Genomic DNA, 19,652 nt, shown 5'->3' on the forward strand with positions numbered 1-19,652 from the left:
AGCAGGAAAGAGTTGCAGTGAATGAGGACTGATTGACAGTTGAGGGACAGGGTGAAGGGTGGGGCTTGCTAATAGGTAAGAGGGGGACAGTCTGTAAGCACCTGAACTGTATTTATAGCAGCCTTGGAGAATAGTTTGATTAGTATGGTACATGGGGATATACCAAGTAGTGACTTATGTTATGAAGTATAGGAGAGTGTAAAGTCAGCATCCAGAAAAACTTCTTGACAGATCATCTGCACTGTGGAGGAGCCTTTAAGGGCCCATGCTAGAAACCACATCCCGTGAGACAAGGGTTCAAAATTAGGTAAAGCCCTGAAAATAATCCGTAGGATATACCCATGCATTAGCATGGGATGATCCCATGCATTAGCATTAGGATGATCTAGATTAGGTTTCTCCACCTTTTAAGACCTGAGGCACCCCTGGGTAGACTCACGGCACCCCTCAGAGAATGCCAGCCCCTAGTTTTCAGCTCTTCTTTTTGCCTACAGAAGAATAATAGAGCAGTTTTTCTAATGCAAAGAACTCGGCAAGACTGCAGCAATGGGTTTCTGTTTGAAATCTCTGAGTTTACCTTGTGAATCAGGTTTGCAGACCTAACAGTGTTAACATTGTGTGGCACTCTGCGGCATCCTTGAAAGGGTCTGAAAGCACCCCAGGGTGACACAGCACCCTGGTTGAGAATTGCCGGCGTAGGTAGCCTGAAAGGTCGTCTCCTTTCTCCTGTTTGCTGTGAGAAATCTGATGGCTACCAGGTTTCTGCCTGGGGAGTGTGTTCGTATTTTTGTTGGACTGTTTGACTCCTTCCTTGTCCCCATGCTTCATTTGTTATCTCTCTGACAGGTAATCTCTCTTTCTGGGTTATGACATAGTGACTAGGGTGGCTGGATGCTTTTATAATATTATTTGTGCTAATTTACTTTAAAAGTACCATCATCTGACTGGTATCTTCTGACAAAGACTCATCTTTTCTATTCTAGTTTTGGACTAGGCACTCGGGGCTGTACAACAGGAACGCATATGAGCGTGTTGTGCATTGTGGCGGCTCTGCACGCTCTTTTGCAAGGCATTCTGTTTTGTTTCTGAATGCTTGAAACCTGGTATTTTGCATAAAGACCTTTTGTCTTGGTAATACCCTCTTACGCCTAGTTTGCAACTGTTTTTGGATAGGCGCACTCCTACTTGAATGTATTATTCTAATAAAATGGTTTCGAGGTGATTGTGAATCTCATTTTGGGCAAAAAAATCTCTAGTCTTACTTCCAGAACACTTGAGGTAATGGGAAACGAGAAGCAAGTTGACCTCTGAGTAATCGTTCTTATTTTTACACGCAAGTATGTTTGGGATTTTTATTTCTCCAATGTTTTGTTAAGATATAAAAAGCATTTACTAGCTGAAGGATGTGATCAATTCATGAAAAGTAATGACTGTAATATCATTACATTTTGTTCTCTGAGGCTCCAGCTTTTTGTACGGAGCTCCTGAACAACAGTAATCCGAACATGGGGAATATTAAAAGCAGACCTGGAAATCTGTTCCTCTGTATTTGTTGACTTTAGCAGTAATTGCAGCTTTAAATCAGTATACTATTTAAAAGCATGGGCAGGTTGTTCATTAGGTTACTCTAAGATAAAGGTACAAATGTATTACAATAACCTTAGCTAAATTAGATTAAGGGTAACATATTTCTTGCTATAAATCCCTTTTTGGGGAGAGGGGCAGGAAAGTTTTTAAAAATCAGGGCTATGATACAAACCTCAGGATACCCAGCTGTGCCCAAGAATGAGCTCCCCCACCACCACCCCTTTATTTTTTCTGTTTTAAATGATGGATGCTGGAAGCTCTGTGGAATTGTAAAAATAATTAAAATGTTATTGAACAGGGAGTTTTCCCTCTGCATTACTACTTCCACTATGAAAAAGTGGCTGAATTATGTGTAGTTGAAAATATACCTCTGTGCCTTGGTTAGAGCACAGGACACTCACTTGCGCAGTATCACAAAGCAAATTGCAGGACCGGGTATTCAGATCCTAGCTGTGCTAAAGACTCTCCGCCTGGCCAGTGGTTATGCTTATTTAGCCGCAAAGTGCCTTTATTTACACATTTGTGAAATGGGGTTAATGTTGATCTCCTTCACTTGGGTATTTTGAGGGGTTTTGGTTATTCTTTGATACAGTGACTTTCAGTTAATAACACTGACTGACTTTGCAGGGTATTACCTATTAAACAGCTCCTAAAGGAACCTTTGCAACATACATTATCAAACATCCTTCTGTTCCATAGACTGTAACATCTGGTATGTGTGCAGTTTCTTATACAGTAGGGCAATTACCTTTTAAAAAGGTTTAAAGGTGATTTATCTGGGTACAGTCTGTTTTTAAATAAAGCTATGGTAATCCTGCTTGGCTGTGTGGTAGGGAAGCATATTACTTGAAATGTACCGTGTATAAAGTTCATTATTCAATTTGTGCTTTTTTATTTGGGTGGGTCAGAAGATAACAATTCTGTTTCAGAGCATTTGTCAAAGATCCAAAATCTGGGTTGTTTTTTTTCCCATGGGATTTTTTGTTTTGTTTTGTTTTTTACAAATAACCCACAATGCTGTGGGGTTCTTGTGTTGTTTTTGACTGTTCTTCAGGAGAGATAATTGTGTCTATGGAAGGCTCTAGGATTTGGAAAAGGGGGGTACAGATGGTATGGTGCATCATAATGTATAACAATGCATATTTTTCTTAAGTTAAAAAGAAACTAGAAGTTTCACTCGTAAACTAGGGGTCTAGGCTGTATTATTCCATTTAAAATCAGAGAAAAACAAATATAAATTTGCTACATCATATATTATGTATAGAAAGATGACAGACTGGGTAAAAACAATCAAAATATGTTTCACATTAGTCAGGAAAATTAAATGGACATCTTTTTCTTTCAGATTCATAAACCAAAATCTAGTCTTCTTGAGCATCCTAGTGCTTCTCGGAAAGTTATTTCCACAGCTGAGTTAGTTTTTACCTAGAATTAAAAACAGTCTGCAGGACTGTGAAATAGGAGCTAAATTACCAGGAGGAACTAACGGACATAAGAATTGCAGAAGAAAGGCTAGCTGGACTATTCAAGCATCAAAACTATTAAAAAGAAGAGAGGGTCATTAATGTGGAATGAAGAGCTTGGAAGGAATCAGGTAGATTAGTGGGTCATGAAGTCAGTTGAGTTTGTCACTGATGCCTGAATAGAAATGCTGCTGCCATTGCCAGGAAGTTGGTTTTAATTTTGTGTGAATCAGGAATCAAAGTGGGGGTGCAACTGCACCACTGCCCCCCCTAGATCTGGCCCTGCATGTGTTTGTCATCCACTCCAAATGGGAACTTTTTGATGCAGTCAGGTGGGAGGGATGAGCAGGCTTCTGTCTGTCTACCTTTTCGTATTGAGGGCAGCGGCCTGGGATGCTGCAGACCCAGTTTCAAATTCTGCAGAGCTTGTTGCATCCCAAATTACTCAAAATCAGGCAAAGCAGACCCCTGAGCCTGTTGTTCCCCTCATTCCTAAATCCTTTTTCCAAACCATCAGGGTACAGAGCATAAGAAAATCTCTCCACCTTTCCTGTAATTCCATTTGTTGAAAATGTTCTAGCTTGTGAGGTGTAAACAATACAGAAATACTTGATAATTAGGCATTCTGGGGAAATAGAAAGTTACTCATCCTTTTGAAAATCATGGAAAGATATTGCTGTATATTTGAATAGCTATATTCTGCTGATTTAACTCCCAAGTTTTTCATAACTCTTTTCTCCATTTCTCTCTCTCGGGGTTTTGTGGCTGCATAAAAGAGATGGAATAAACAGCTTCTGACACACAACCACTACGGTATGCATCTATCTGAACTTCTGTGTTTGCAAGGATAACGCAGATTTCACTGTGGAGCAACTTTGCCGGGGAACTGCACAGTGCTCGAGAGTTGTAGGGGTTTTAAATAGACAGGCCTGGCAAACTGCCCTGTATACTATCCACTGCTCCTGGATATGGCTTTAGCTTAGCACTCAAGTTAGAGTGATAGAGAAGTAGACCTGGAAAGGACCTCCAGAGGTCATCTACATTGGCAATGAGTAGGGGGTGCACATGGGTGCACATGTACCTCCTGAGATTGACTGTGCACCCCTTGGAAGCGCCAGCTGTGAAACTGGAAGTGCACTTCTGGTTTTGCCTCTGGCTCGGCACTTGGCTGCTGTGCCGCCGCCCCGCCCCCCCAGTTGGCAACAGGTGACCCCCGGACTCAGGAGGCACCGGTTGCCCCTTTTCATCTAGTCCAGAGTTTGGCAATGCTTTTGAGCAGAGTGCCAAAAACACCCCAATCTTGACTTGTAAGATGTTGGTGCAAGCACCTGCTGCAGGCAGCAAGCCAGGCCGGGGCTCCATGGACCTTGGTGCAGCTATTTGCAGCCTCTTTGCTGCATGCTGTGAGCAGCCCAGGCTCTGTGGTGGGCAGCAGGAGCCTACCCAGAGCCCAGCCCAGCTTTGGCAGGAGGCCGAGAGGCTGCAAGCAGCTGCACCAGGGTTCGCAAAACCCCAGCCCAGCTCGTCGCTGGCACAGGTGTACATGTGCCTCAGGGCAGACAGCATGGAGGGGGCCTGGGCTGCGCTGCCACAGTAAGGATTAGGCCCCTTGCAGCTCTCTTACCATCCACTTTGAGGTATGTGTGCACCCACTGCCAGCAGTGAGCTGGGCCAGAGCTCTGCCACCCCCAGTGCAGCGGCTTGCAGCCTCCCAGCTGCCTGCCACAGCAAGTCTGGCCTCTGGGCAGGCCTCTGTCACCTGTAGTGGAGCCTGGGCTGCTTGCAGCAGGCAGCAAGGAGGCTGCAAGTAACTGCACCATGGTCTGCAGAGCCTTGGCCTGGTTTGTTGCCAGTGGTGGGTGCACGTATAGCTCGGGGGCGGATAACAGGGGAGTCATGAGGGGCCTAATCTTTGTTGTGGCAGCACAGCCCTGGCCCCTTCCTCACCATCTGCCCTGAGGTGTGCATGCCAAGGAAAATGCCTTCATGTGGCACACATGCCGGGGGTTGCCAATCCCTGATCTAGTCCAAGCCCCTACCTGAGGCAGGATCATCCCTATCCAAACCATCCCATACAAATCCATAATCTAACCTCTTAGCAAAACTACTGTCAAAATTGAAACATTAGAAGACATAACACCCCAACCTGCTGCAGGTAAAACAGGGGGACCATGGCAGCCAACATCCTGCTTCTGTAAAAGGTTGTTAATATATGTTCAGGAGATCCCAGCTAAAGAGCTATGCCCTCCCACTACAGAGGAAGTTAACACCCCCCCCCGGCCATACCAATGTGACCATGGGGTAAAATTCCATCCTGACCCCAAATACGGCAATTTGTCTGATCCTGAGCAGAGGGACCTCTGGCTTGAAGTCCTAGGAGGAGCACTAGCACACCCCAGTCAAAGTCCCCAGCCTTGGCTGCAGCTGACACCCGGTGTCTCTAAGGAAGGCTTAAAAACGCCCTGACACATGTTCTAAAATAAACTCTAGACCCCTTCCACCCCACACCTCAAGTTCCTGTTAATGGTTCTGGTAGCCAGGGGCTGGGCATGTGGCTCCCTCTGGAAACTTCCAGCATCACACTGGTGTTGGAGGAAGTGCTGCTAGAGTGATTGTGTAAGGCACTTCTTCCATGAGCTTGACATAGAGGAGCGAAGAATCGAGCTTGGAACTTAAAGTTCCCAGTAAGTTGTCTGGGATTTGCTTGGTTGGGCCTTCAGAAGTTCAGCTGATGTTTGTTTCTCACAAAATAACCCATACTAAAGAGTGCATATTTGACTTCCAAATTTGCAAACTTTGGACACCTGCCTTTGGAAATTCCCATTGTGGTCTGACAGCTTAAACAAAAAATGTAGTGGTTTCCCAGTTGCTTAGTGCCAGTCCTGATTTGTTTCAGCCCAGCTGAGGAGAAATGTGTTTTGGTTATTTTTATTACTTACACTTAACGAATAGTATTTGGATGTCATGCTTTTCTGGTGTAAGCAAGACAGTTTCTCCAGTTGAAATGCTGCCGTTGTGTACATGTGCTTTTTTCCCCCTGGGTGGATCTGATAGCAGAGCTGCTTTGCAAAACCTGAACACGAGCTGAAATTTTCTAACGACAAGACGTTAGAAGCAAATGTGGAACCAGCTTCTTGCTCTAAGTATTCCAGTGTAAACAGACTGTGATGGCAGCTGAAAGAGATTGTGAAGGGGAGTTTGTTTTCCACCCCCTCCAACCCCAACTGTGAGTACATCAATGTATTCACTGGGGCTAAGTACAGTTAGTCAAAAAGCCAGAGGCTGAATCAAGTCAATTTTTGCAGGTTAGTCTAAGCCGTACAGATTGAACCGATAAGCAAATGAACAGACATTCACTTTTGATTCAGGAAATGCAGTCACATCAGTCAAAGTTAAGTCTGATACTGCATTCAACCAGGTTTATTTTAAACCAGTTTCAGCCATTTTGAAACTGGTTTATGTGCACTGAACTTATGTTCTGTTACAGGATTAAATCAGTTTCTGATCACTTAAACCGGTTTATGTGTAACTTCTGTCCCTAACCTTGTAGACTTTATGATCCTAATTCCCGAAGAATCTGGGTAGCTATCAGTGGTCTTATCCTCTTTGTACCCTATCAGACAGAAGAATATTCTCCTCATGTTTTCAGCTGCAGGCGCAGGGTGCTGAGATCTGAAGTAATTCATCAGAACCTGGGAAAACCAGCAGCTGAATTCAACACCACCTGAGCCCGCTTCTGTCCCCTAATCCTAAATTTGTCCTTTCTAGATAGACCAGAGAAGAGGGGTTTGCAAGTTGATTTGATTTGCTTAGGAATTGGATGTTTCATATAGTTTTGAAAATAACCTTCCCTTTAGCGTGAGGTCCCAGCTGCAAATATGTAAGTGACCAAGCTCCAGTTAACTAACACCAGTGGGGTCAGGATTTTCAATTAAATCTGCTAAACAGAAGCTAGTTGTTGCATAGCACAATGTCGATCTTAACAACATGTTTCTCTGAAAATTTTGAAGTTTCCTAGCATGGTAGTATGCAATCTTATGTTGTTGCATACACTTGGGAAAATTGGGACTTTGAACGTTGTTTCAGATTTATTACATGATTTTGGGCAACTCACACACACTGAAGTTTATCAGCAAGAGGAAACATTTCCACACTGCTGTTTGTCTCACACAGTTGTTTGCTGGTAATAGCAGTTCGGTGGCAACATTTTTATTTTTGGCAGTTTCTGTACCTGAAGAAATGTAAAATAAGCACAATCCTATTGGTATATGAAAGTGCCTTTGCTGATGTTGCTTATTGCTTCCCAAACCAACAAAACCCGTCCCAGTAGAAGCTCTTTTTTGCCAATTTACAAGCTGCATCTATGCACGCATGGAAGGTTTGCTGTTTTAGCTTTTTGGCCATAACTGGCATAGATTAAAGTCTTGCCCATCTCACAGGGTGTCCAGTTCCCTCTTAAGGTGAATGGAGGGTCACATTCCAGTGAATTTAAGAGGATCAGACTCAAATGTTCTTTGTTCATATTTTCTGCTGGTTTATGGCACTAGTGGATAAGATTTGAAGTAAAAATATGGCGACAAATCATATTGCCCTCCAGTTCCTGGAAATGAACTTTAGAATTTGGGATTCCTTTGACTATCATAGAACAAAATTAGCTCTGCCTCCCTGACTCTGTAGCAGGGGTGTAATTACAGCAGCCCAGCACATGCCTCCTGTTTTTTATTTGTGCGCTGACGTGTGGCCAAATCACCATGGAATTTCCCAGCGGAAGTATTTCCTAATGGCTGATCTTCTGCACATCTTCCAGCTCTCAGGATATTTTTGGTTTCGTGTGTTAAGTTACAGCCACGTGAAGTCATAACACTGATGTGAGAGAGTCGTTGGGAATCAAGCAAAGCAAATGCTATCCTGTATTTCTCCCTGTGTAGGTTTGTATCTCGGTGCCAAACAACACTGTGACTCTACCTGCTGCTCTTTGTAGGCAACCAGCGTTTTGCTGCATTACTTCATCAAGTTTTGAGGCAAATAATGAGGGGGGAATGGCTTTATGAAGTTCTTTTCATTTTTGGTGGATAGAACATCTTTTTTTCTCCCCTTCAGCTACTGTAAAATTATCCTGGAGGCTCGAGAGAGCACTTCTAGGATCATTCTATAGAAACAAGGCTTTGTTGGCCTGGGGAGGGATAAAAGATATTGTTCATCCCTGACTTCTGTAATTGACTTTTATTTGAAATCACTGTGTTAATGTATGACATGCAAGGAACTGAGAGGGGGAAACAGCTGTTTGTTTGGACAAATGCACAGTTTTCCAGGGTATCATTGTGCATCTCACTTGCTTTAGAAAACTCATAAGCTGATGGAGAATAGGTTTAGGTTGGAGATCAGAAGGCAATATTTTACAGTTAGGGTTGGCAGGGGGTCAGGCTAGATGATCTGTTCAGGTCCCTCCTGACCCTAGCTACTATGAAACAGAGATATGTGCTCATGCTGGGTCAGAGCTGCAATGCCTCAAATTATCATGTTCCATATTAAAAATTAGTATTTGACAAACCCTGCAGATAGAGGCGTTATTGCATGCCTGTTGTGTATTGAGAACACCTGCTGATTTTTTTCTGGAAATTGATTTTGACAGCATAATAAAATACCTTCAATTCATGTTTTTAAGAGTCAGTCACAGCTAAAATATGCCAGATTCCTTGTTCATGGTCAGTCGCTATTTTATGTAGAGTTGCTAATATATCAATACTCCATTAATAACTGCTTGAAACAAGTGGAGCTGTAAGAAAGTCGCTTGTTTTCAGAGGCTTGTTGTCACTGGATCCTGCAATAACGATTTACATTGTTGGGAAGAGCTATTTTTGTTGCACGTCTGCTTCAGCCTCTGGCAATAACATCTATTTCAGAGCAACTCCTGCTTCCTTCCCTCCATTTGGCTCATCTGCACTTGCAGAAGCTTATGCTGTTTATCTCCTTCTTGCTAAGCAATCATATTTTGGCTTGACTTGCCTCTCTCTCTGCCTGTAACTACTACATAGCTCTGTTTTTCTGGGAGCAGTGTGTTCATAGAGATTTCTTTATTGGCTGGGCAGAGAACTAGGGCTGTCCTGAATCAGATTCCAAACATTAGAGTGATAATCTCAGTAAAGATTCATCTGCATTGAGGTCTAATGTGACTCTGTATATGCCACGCATGACAGCTTGGTTAGAAGGTATGGGTGCTTGCTTTTGCAAACAATCAAATATCTGTAAAGTGAAGTTTGAAATGTGGCTTCTCTAAACATTACCGAGGGGGGGATACTTCAGTGTTGGCACCTTTTTTGATGTTTTGTCGGTTGTCTTATCATGCTTCCCACTGGTTAAATATGCCTTGCATCTTGCAAGACAGGACTGACACTTGTCTACCCTTTCTCTGAATGGGGATAGTAATAAGTTTGTAAAATAGCTGTTTGGACAAAGGCAAACCCTAACCCGGCCTTTCCCCACACAGAAACAAAACCAAACCTCTCTATGCAGGTCCTGTCTTCCTTCCAGCCAAGCCCAGAATTGTTCTCCTCAGTCTCTGGTATGCTTGAGAGCAGCCACTGGGGATGCCCAAAGTGTCTTCACTGCCACTGGGTTGGAGGGGTGTGAGCGGGAAGGAGTAGCCCCCCGGGTGCATTGGCTGGGCAGTCCCTGCCTGGGTATGCCAGCAGCACAATGAAGGCATTCCCCAAAGGTTGCTCCCTGCCAGCTTTGACTTGCCCACTGCAAAACCTTGGGAACATGAGAGTATTTCTAAGAAAGGCCTGACCCCTTTGCCTCATTCTTGCAAACAGCTGACTTTGGTTGGACTCAGCTGAAGCAGACACCTGACATGGAAAACTTCAGCTCAAATAGTTAATGTTTGCCCATGTTTAAAACCCTGATTTCAATTGCTTATATTTATAATGGCACGTGGTCAGGCAGCCAGCAGAGCAGGCAGGGAGAACTTCCCTGGCCCGGGCAACATGGACCTAGTTGTGGCCTGGTCCCCCTGACCTAGATGCATTTGAGACATGAGATTTGTCAGAGCTGTCTGCTTTGGTTTTGGTGTCCTAAGCTGGGAGAGGGGGAGGGTGCTGTGCACTAGGGAGTTTTACCGCAGGCTGCTGCTGCTGCCCCCTCCAAATCAGTGCCTAGGGCTGGTGCCCTGCTTGCCCAGTCTTGCTCACACCACTGTTTTCTAGCCTCTCTCTCTCTATGGGAAACCTGGAATAATTGTCAGGTTTTCTCCTGGTGTTGCATCAGAGTAGCTGCAAAGAGCAGAGCCCTGCGTTTCTGGTGATATCTGGCACCGTGAATGATTTATGTTGCGGTTGTTCTGTTCCGTTAATTCTAAATTATTTCGATCTCGCTCTTCTCAAAATGCACCCTGAGGGCTTCAGACTGTCCAGCAAGGCTTGGGAAAGGATCCTGCATCTGTAGTTACAGTTAACGTCAGTATGGGCTTTGATCTGAAAGCTCAGGGTTGCGTTTATCCTACAGGTTCCCCTCCCCGTATTGGCTGTAGTTCTCTCATCAGGGGTTTAAACTCCCTGCAAGGGAACAAGTCTGCTGACATCAGGTGCGTTTCTGTGAACAGCCTCACAGTCACTCCCTCGGGTAAAAGCAGTGGATATTTTTAAGCAGCCCACTTCCTGAGTGAATGGGACCTTTTCTTTATTGAAGATCCGGCAGGAAGAGAGGTCCCAGGTTTAGTGCCTGGTATGTTTGACTCCAGTTTAAATGTCACGGAGCATCTTTTACCTTGATGTCTATTAACCATTTATATTTTTGCAGGGCATGCCCACCCTTGTCTGGCCCATGAGGGCTTTTGTTGACCAAACTAGCCAAAATCTGAACTGGTAGATTCTCAGTTAAATCCTGTTGATTCTCCCTCTACCCCGCCGCTGACTGCACAGCAAATGCCTATCTGCTGATCTATCATTAGGAGTCATATTGGCTTGCAGACAAGCAATGTACCATGATGTATTGCCCTCCCTTCTTTCTTGTTCAAGCTGTTCGGATTTGTTTTCCGGTTTAAAAAAAAAAAATCTTCACTGGGAAAATATCTGACAAATGTTCAATAACCTGGCGTGTTAACCTGCCTGGCAGGGCTTGCTAACCCTCAGGGCTCCACTTTGCTACAGGGAGCGTGAATGGCTGACCTCGGGTAACCTTCTCCTTTTCTTTCTGGTAGTTATTTGTATACAAAACTTAGACTGAGTTAGGTCTATAAGTATTATGTATTCAGTTGCATGCCCAGCTTGCAGCCTTGCATATACAGTCCCTTAGCAGCTCCATGATGTATTGTTACAGATATTGGATCTTCATTTATAACCACAGTGATTGGGGTCATAAGTGACTGGTAAGACGGGTTATGCTCCTGTTATATGAATGGGCTGTATTTTCTGGCTTTCTTGGCCACTGTTATAGCAAAGGCTTGAGGATAGACTGCAGGATCTAATTCATATTAGGGTTATGTGCTGTATTTGTATCCAAGATTCCAGATTATCCTATCCTGTCCTCCTAAACATGTAAGAAATGAACACCAGATACTTTGTGTGCACAGTTGCTTTGATAAATTTACAGCCAAGGCTGGAAACACGTAATTCACAATTATGAATTAATCATTCATAATTGTGACATTTCATGCAGGGGCTCCAGACTATTTATGCTGAAGGGTTTTAGTTGTGAATGGCAAAGCTTTTGTTCAGCACTGCTTGCTCATCTGTTTATAAAGCTGTCCTGTCGTAACGCACAAAGCCTAAACCCATTTTCAGCAACGGATTGTGCACATTCTGGACTCGGTGTTGAAGTGCTGACATGGAAAATGCCCCTGTGCTAGGATTAAGAATGATTTCTATTCCCCAGACTTTGCAGAACCCAAAATGGCAGGGGCAGAAAAGCCTTTGGGCAGGAGGTGAGAAGGATGGTTCAAAGATGTCGGAAGTTTAAAAAAAAGGGGGAAAAAAAGGAATAATGAGAGAAAAAAAAATATTAAACTTGGGCATCCCTCTATGGAGAAAGACCCATGCCAGAGCCCTTCTAATGCTGCTGTCATATTCACTGTTCTCTATGCATGTGCTATTGGACGTTTCACTCTGGAGCACAAAATACATCATATAATATACAAGACAGGTTCATGTAGGTTCATCTACAGATTGATCAGGTAAGAAGTGAGTAAGTGAGTGAGTGCTCATGCACACACTCACACAAGAAACCATAACTTGCAGTAAATAGATTTGAAATCTGTTGTTTGTCATGCACCCTTGTTACTTCATTATATATGCAGTGTAGTTACTATGTGACTTTCACTTCCATGGCAAGTCATCCAGTTTAGTATCATAATTTTTTTTTTAAGCCGTTGGATAACTTCATGACTGCTAGCACTTTTATCTATAGTAATTAAGGCAATAAGCTGACTGGTTTTAGTGGTCAGGAGATTGTTCCATCCATGGGTAGGACTGCAAGAATTTGTTTAGATGCATTATGTGGACTTGTAGAGCCGTATATATCGTCACGATATGGTTTCCTCTATCCAAGTTCCAGCTTTTTCAATCTTTAATTCTTTTTTTTCCCTCCCTTTCTTAGCGTCAAGATGGTGGTGATGTGGACCAGTGGTGATACCTTCAAGACTGTCTACTTTATCCTCAACCAAGCTCCTTTCCAGTTCTCCATTTGTGGATTACTCCAGGTCTTTGTGGACATCGCCATCTTGCTGCAGGTTTACTTCTACAGCTACTACCCTCAGAAGCCAGCATCACACACGGCACACCCAGTCAGCACAAAGGCACTCTGAAACTTGCTGTGGAAATGGTGATAGGTCAACAGTGTTGAGAAGTCGACCTTTGCAGCTTTCTTTCCTCTTGTAAATACTAGTTTTGCTGTTGAATTGAAAATATGAATGAGTGCAAGCCTAGGAAGTAGGAGGGCTCTATCACTGGAGTTAGAGTTGAAAATCAACTTGTTCTGTTTGGTTTCAGACTCATCATATTGAATATTGTTCCCTTGTTGGAGGGACAGTTAGTTTCTTTTTGCCTATGTACCTGTGAGCCTTATACATTCACCAGTGTTTGTACATATAATCACAAGGGCTGGATGTTTGTGTTTTTAATGCTATTTAAAGATGTTAAACCACAGAAATCATAGAATATTTTGTCTGAAGCTTTTACCTATTTATATTATATAAAAAGTATGTATATTGGCAGTAAGTTTGGATTATCTCTTAGGGTCAAATATCTTAATAATGTGTGAAGACACTATCAAATATTTAATGCAAAGTTTTTCAGTAAAGGGGGGGAGGAGAACCCTAGGATGGGAACCACTTGAAGTAAACCAATTATCCAGTATCAAGTGTGTATGTATTGGGTGATGCATCTCACACTGCTGGTTCAGTGTGATGGGTGACTCAATCAAGGTGAAAGATTTCATAGGGGTAATGGGGTGCACAATGCTGTGGCCAAATCAATGGATATCGATAGGAACAAGGTGGGAGAATTAAAGGGGAGGGAGAGTATGAGTCTTAGTAGTCTTGCTTTGAAGCAGTCGCTTTCAGGGGTTCCTAATTTGATAGGGTGCAATACTATGGAAAACGTGTGGATGTTTGGAGTAGGTTGGTAGGCTGCTGAATGGGGCCAGGAGAACCACCAGTGAAACATTTCCAGGCAGTGACAGAGCACCAGCAATAAAGTAGTAACCAACTTTCAAGGCTGCTAAAGTATGGGATGGAGATGGATGCGAGGGAAAGAAATGAAGTAGCTTTCTATAGAGTAGCTTTCTATTCCTGAAATGTAGTTAGCTGAATGCTGTGATTCTCATTAGTATTACTTAAGGCCAAATGAGACCACTTTGTGTTCCGGGCTATTTTTTGTTAGCCAAACATGGAAGTGCCACAGGGGACTGGATCAGGACTGCTGTGTCATTCTTTTTCTGCTATTTAAAACTTCCAGGCTGTTTGCTGTTAGAGAGCTCCAATACCTTGGAGGGGGAGTGAGAAGTCTAAGGGGGTTATAATTTATATATGTAATGTAAAAGTTGTATATGCTGTATATTTGCCAGCATCCTTTATTGTGCCCTTTCTGACAGCTGGCACTTATCTGGAAATGCTAAGCGGTGTACAGCTTGAAATGGTTTGTTATCAAACCCCTGGGCTGCAGCCGATTGCCATAATGATCCTGTCTTCATCAGAATGAGATGGATACAGAGAGATACTTAGTCCCAAGAACCATTGTGTCTGCACTGCCTTCTTTATGAGAGTCATTCTTTACTGCCAGATAAATCCTCTCCTCCTGCAGCTGCCATTGGTGAGGGCAGTGATAGACTGTTAGTAAGCCATTTTGCTCTCTGAGAACATCCCAGAAGGATACATTATTTTAAATAAGGCAACAAGACGAGGATATCACATCTTCGGTTTTAAATCAGGTATTCTCACTAACCTGCTGCTTTTGGGGATCCAACGCTCTGCGTTTGGATTGCCTTTAAGGGAGGCCAGATGGAGTCTTCAGAGGTGTAGTAGTTTGGGATCACAATGTAGCAAAATCCATCAGGAATGTTTATTTTAAGGTAATGGACACCCGGTTGTCCTCTGCTGTTGTGCTTTTGGTTTTTCTTGTTTCCAAACTTGGCATCACTCAAGTTTACAGTACAGCCTGACCTCTGGGCTTCCACCCTGCTATGTGTTCCCTGGAGGCCACCTCCTTTGCCTAGATGGGTCAAATCTTGAATCCATTGGTGAAACTGCCATAGTCTTTAACAGGACCAGGGTTTGGCCCTTTCACTACATTTGTTTTTGTATTTGGGCATTTGGAGCCTCTGTTTTCCTCAAAGCAGCAGCCCATGAGCTGATCAGGTGTCCGTCCCTGCTGTGGCTTGTGGGTGGGGGGGGGGGAAAGACCACACGGGGGCCCCCCCCCCCGCACAAACAGCCTACACAAATAGCCCCGATCTCAGGAAAGTCGTTCTATCTGAAGGCCTGGCATAGAGTGCTATGGTCAAACTCCGCCTCCATGCTTTTTGTTTGACACCACACTCTTTTATGCCTAAAGTGACCTTACAAAGATGACAAACCTGGCACGGCAGACAATGAATGTTTTAGTCCTCTCATTTCCCCAATGTTCTGGTTGTACTAAAAGAACATCTGGGCTTTTTGTCCTTTACAGACTTCTTTAACAACTGTCCTCTCTGGTATGCTGCTTCAACGAGGATTGTATTTCTACTTGTATGCAAACAAACACTTTCTCACATTTTAATGGTTTGGGTTGTTTTTTAAATAACTTGTAATGTTAAGATTTTTGTATATAGTGGTCTTTTTTTCTACTGGTCTACGGAACAGGGGTGTAATTACTAAGTGGCTGTTAAGGAATATACTTCTGTATGTTGTGACTTAACCTGAGGGGAGATGTGGTCCCAAACGCCTCCTTGACTTTGACTAGCATGTATTACTGAAGATAAAATAATCCTTTTGTGTCCTTTTGGAACTCTTTGCTGTGCAGATTCTTAACAGTCTGCCGTCACTACCAAAAACAGCAAGCTCTGTGGACATGTTTCTTTCACGCCAGAGTTGCGAATGCTGGAAATGAAGCCAGCGGACTAGTATCTAAAGTCATTTTCTATTTACAGCATTTAAAAAGCTGGGATTCTTAGCCAGCAGCATTCAAACTTCAGCTGGATAGAGACTTTAGAAGCAAAATGTTACAGAACTTTTTATGCATCAGGAAATAGCAGTAGCAGTGATTGCCTCAGAGAATTAACAAATCAGTTACCTGAGATACCATCTCTTTCTTGAATGTATGGCACGTTTCATGGAGCTCACTGTGTCTATCGCAGTGATTTTTAAAAAAAAAAAGTAAATAAAGAAATATTGTTATACATAGATGCTGTGTTGCTTTGTTTCATTTGGTATTTGGGCTGGTGTAACAGTTGAGCTGTTCTGAAATGTCACTGATAGGGAACTAGTTCACAACCGTGTGTAAAGTGCTGTGGCTCTGACACCGGGGGTGGGATTGAGTGCCCAGTCCAGCATGCCTTGCAGTGGGTAAGTGGGAGGAGGAAGGGGGCTTGCACTCATGCTATGAAGGTCCCAGGAGTTGGTGACCTGTAGCTGGGGGCATTTTCACTTTTCTTTCTCCCCAAAACATGAGTTCAGTACTGTGCAGCTGACCTAAGCCTGTTGTATTCTGGCCTGACACTATTGCCTGACACTGACTTCCGCTTGCTTAACACTGTTGCTTATTATCCAGCTACCCAAAACTTGCCACAGCCTTTCCAGAGAGAGGTAAAAAACTACATAAAACTCGATCATGTGCCTTCACCCACTGATGCTTATGACCAGGCTTTGTGTGTGCCCATGTCTCTGTAGGCTTTAAGAATGACCAAATGTAAGGAGTGATGCACTGAGAGAGCAAAGGTGTGCCACACTGATATGCCCTTTCAGTAGGATGAGTAACCCTCTTTGAGCTCACGAGTCTGATACCTCTTAAGGTAGGTATGCCACTGTGATGTTGTTATATTGATGGCAATGTGTAAGATGCCAATTTGAGCATTGAGTTTTGGGACTCTGATTGCAAAAGAGAGATACATCCGAACATTTGCTTGTCCTTCCCGGGGGGGGGGGGGATGGGAGACGGGGACATATTAATTATGAAGTCTCCATCAGCAGTATACATCATACAGGAAATGCCCATGCATGCCTACCAAGATGGTCAGAAAATGTAGACAGCAGGTTGGTATATAGCCTAAAGTTACCAATCAGTAGGAAAGGATAACAGTGAAAAATTCCTCCAGTCACTTGTAAATAGTGTCAGAGAAGGTGAAATCATATGAATGCTTTTTGTTGGTTGTTGATCAAATGTAATAGGCACCAGGGACAAGAACTATGCCGGATTAAATAAAAAAAAAAAAAGCATTCTCCTTTTTGAGTACCTTTCATATCTGACAGTCAGTGCTTTATAAAGCTTCCAAAAACCACTTTATTAGACTTCCAAAGTAATTTAACATATTCCTGTTTTATAGTTTTCCTGACCTGTCACTTCAGTAGATTAAACTGAACCTTTATTAAACACCAGGCTTTATGTAACGGGACTGTCATTTCAACAGATTAAGCTGAACTTTTATTAAACACCAGGCTTTATGTAACAGGACTAATAAGACTGAGTGTATGTGTGCTTGTGTGCGTGTGTGAGACTATTAGAACTGCGTGTTCACTGTAGTTTAATTGCAGAGCTTTTGAAAAATATAAGGCTGGCTGATGTGAGATAACAGAGAATTGCTATACTACTTTTTGAACAATCATGCTTTATGACCTTGGGTTGTAATATGCTAGACATGCAATGTCAGTCTTGTTCTACATTTGTCATTATTAGAATTGCAGTGGTTGTAATATTATAAATATAGAGCTACAGCGAATTGAGGCCAATATCCTAACTAAACAGTTTTCCATGCTGTTGATCCATAAAGGGCTTTCACTAATGGTGGCTTGATTAAAATACCAAGTATGAAGGTTTGTTTCCTTTCTGTAGGAGGAAAAAAACCCATTGCATGCTCTCTTTAGAATGATTGTCATGTTTCTAAACATGGGGTACGGGGAGGGGGCATCATCACATGTACGTTTCACAAATCCAGTGTGTGAGCCGAGTCCAGTTGTAAGAATGTGTAGAAGTAATGTGATGGGCATGGAATAGAAAGTAAATGTTCTGCAATGACAGAGTTCAGCTGGCAAATCTCTTGGCTGCTTTAATTTTAAGTCTGGGGACAAGCGTGCCTTTTTAATGACCTTTCTTAATACATGATGTGATCATACAGCCATCTGAGTTTGACATTCCTGAGGCTAAAAAGCTGTGCCTTGATGATGAGTCTTGAGAGACCCAACTGCTGAGCATCTTGCTCCACTTTCAAAACAAAATCTGAGTCAGAGCAGGACATGGCATACGGGCAGTCCTCCAGAAGCATTAGGCTTCATTTTAACCCTTCTCTGCAAGCTGGTACTCCTGCTGTTCTACTTGTTGTGCTGAGTTTCAAGCTGTGGGCAGATGCTACGTCTGTCTGATAGTTTACTTGACAATGCCAGGGCTGAGGATCCTGGCAGCACGTGCCAGACTTAGATGTAGCTTGCAAAGGGGCAAGGCCTCTTGTTTTTTGCTTTTCTTACACAGAAAATAGCATGTGGCTTTTAATCCATGTTGGGCTCCTGGATATCAAACAAGGGTGGGGGAAAATAGCTCTTAACTGGTCTTTAATGCCTCGCATTGCACAGAATAGTTGCTATTTCCTGAGGCTCCCTCTGGCACAGCAGTGAGGGGACTGAAGTGGTGGTAGCACAACAGTGGCCATCAAACTGTAAATACTGAACTATTTTGTTGAAGCCCTGGAGCAGTGATGGCAGCTGCACACAGACAGCATGCTAATCTCCATCTGATCATAGTACCACAAAGCTGCAAAGACATAGAAAGGGTGGCATGTGATTTATGTAGCTCCTAGAATGCTCCTACCACAACTCAGATGGGAGATTTGGCATGGAGGAGGGCACAGTTTCCCTCCAACATGTTGCCAGGATTCCTGTGCGTTTGGGAGGCCCCTTTGGAGAACTCTGTGGAGTCCATGGTTGTACCAGGAAGACCTCCTGTATCAGGCTTTTGCCCATCTTGAAAACACTGGGATGGGTGAAGCGTGAGAATGGGGCTTCCAGCTTGGAAGCCAGATCAAACTCTCCTCTTGTCTTTCGATAAAACATGTAAGAGCGGACAGATTTTTTAAACAATTCCTTGGCCTTTATTGCCAAAGTTTTTAACAAGTGGCTGCTGTCAGTTGCATGGAGCTTGGAGCATGTGAAAGGTCTTGCTTCTACAAGAAAAAAACAGATGCCACTACTCAGGAGCAAAGCGTCCAGCTTTTATTAAAATTAAAACTGAGCCTGTTATGTCTTTCAACCCATTCCTTGAAACAGGATGCCGAGGAACGGCTTAACATATTAACCTAGTAAGGTAGGGTCAATCTCCCACAACCTGCTGAGGACCAAACCCCATCTGCTGTATATCGGTGCATGTTTGTGTCTTGACTGCAGGAACAAGCTAAGACAGGACAGCGTACTCTAGTTGCTCTTAGATATGTGCTTTCTCTACGTGTTAAAGGTGAACATGACGCATTGAACTATGCCAGCCACATGCCTCAGCTTACATTGGAGCAGGAAGAGGTGGAGAGCAGGCAGAGGCACCTGATGCACATGGAGGAGAATCAGTAAACAAAAGCCATGTGGTTTTTATGGTTCAAACTTTTTTCCCCCTAAATGACCATTATGAAACTCAGGGGGTGGGAGGGAAGGAGGGAGCAGAACTGTTGGCTTTTGTCTGAAATGATCATCTCTTCCCAGCTGAGAACACAGGCAAGTGTATGCTCTAGTGCTGTGGTGACATCCTATGACATATATGCCACAAGTGGCATGCAGCCAGTATGTTTGGCACGTGAGCCTCTGGCAGTGAGCTCAAGGGGGTGCTGACAATAGGAGTCAGGGTATAAGTTGTTGGGAGTGGGGGGCAGGGATTGGAGTGACATTTTAACCAATTAGTTGGTGGGGAGCAGTGGGAGCTGCAGGCCATTGGAAGTTGTGGG

At 43.4% G+C, this 19,652-nt stretch overlaps 1 protein-coding gene across 3 annotated transcripts in view; it reads left to right on the forward strand.

The window, feature by feature from the left end:
• Positions 1 to 15,914, forward strand: part of PQLC1 (PQ loop repeat containing 1) — a 104,732-nt gene extending 88,818 nt beyond the window's left edge. For all 3 annotated transcript variants that reach the window (XM_006031100.3, XM_025212755.1, XM_025212756.1), the window contains one exon: positions 12,642 to 15,914. In XM_006031100.3, coding sequence (XP_006031162.1) covers positions 12,642 to 12,849 — 208 coding nt within the window. In that variant the 3' untranslated portion in view covers positions 12,850 to 15,914. The remainder of the gene's footprint in view (positions 1 to 12,641) is intronic.
• Positions 15,915 to 19,652: the final 3,738 nt, after the last annotated feature.

This window comes from Alligator sinensis, unplaced genomic scaffold, assembly GCF_000455745.1.
Source record: "Alligator sinensis unplaced genomic scaffold, ASM45574v1 scaffold969_2, whole genome shotgun sequence".
NCBI classification, from domain to species: domain Eukaryota; kingdom Metazoa; phylum Chordata; order Crocodylia; family Alligatoridae; genus Alligator; species Alligator sinensis.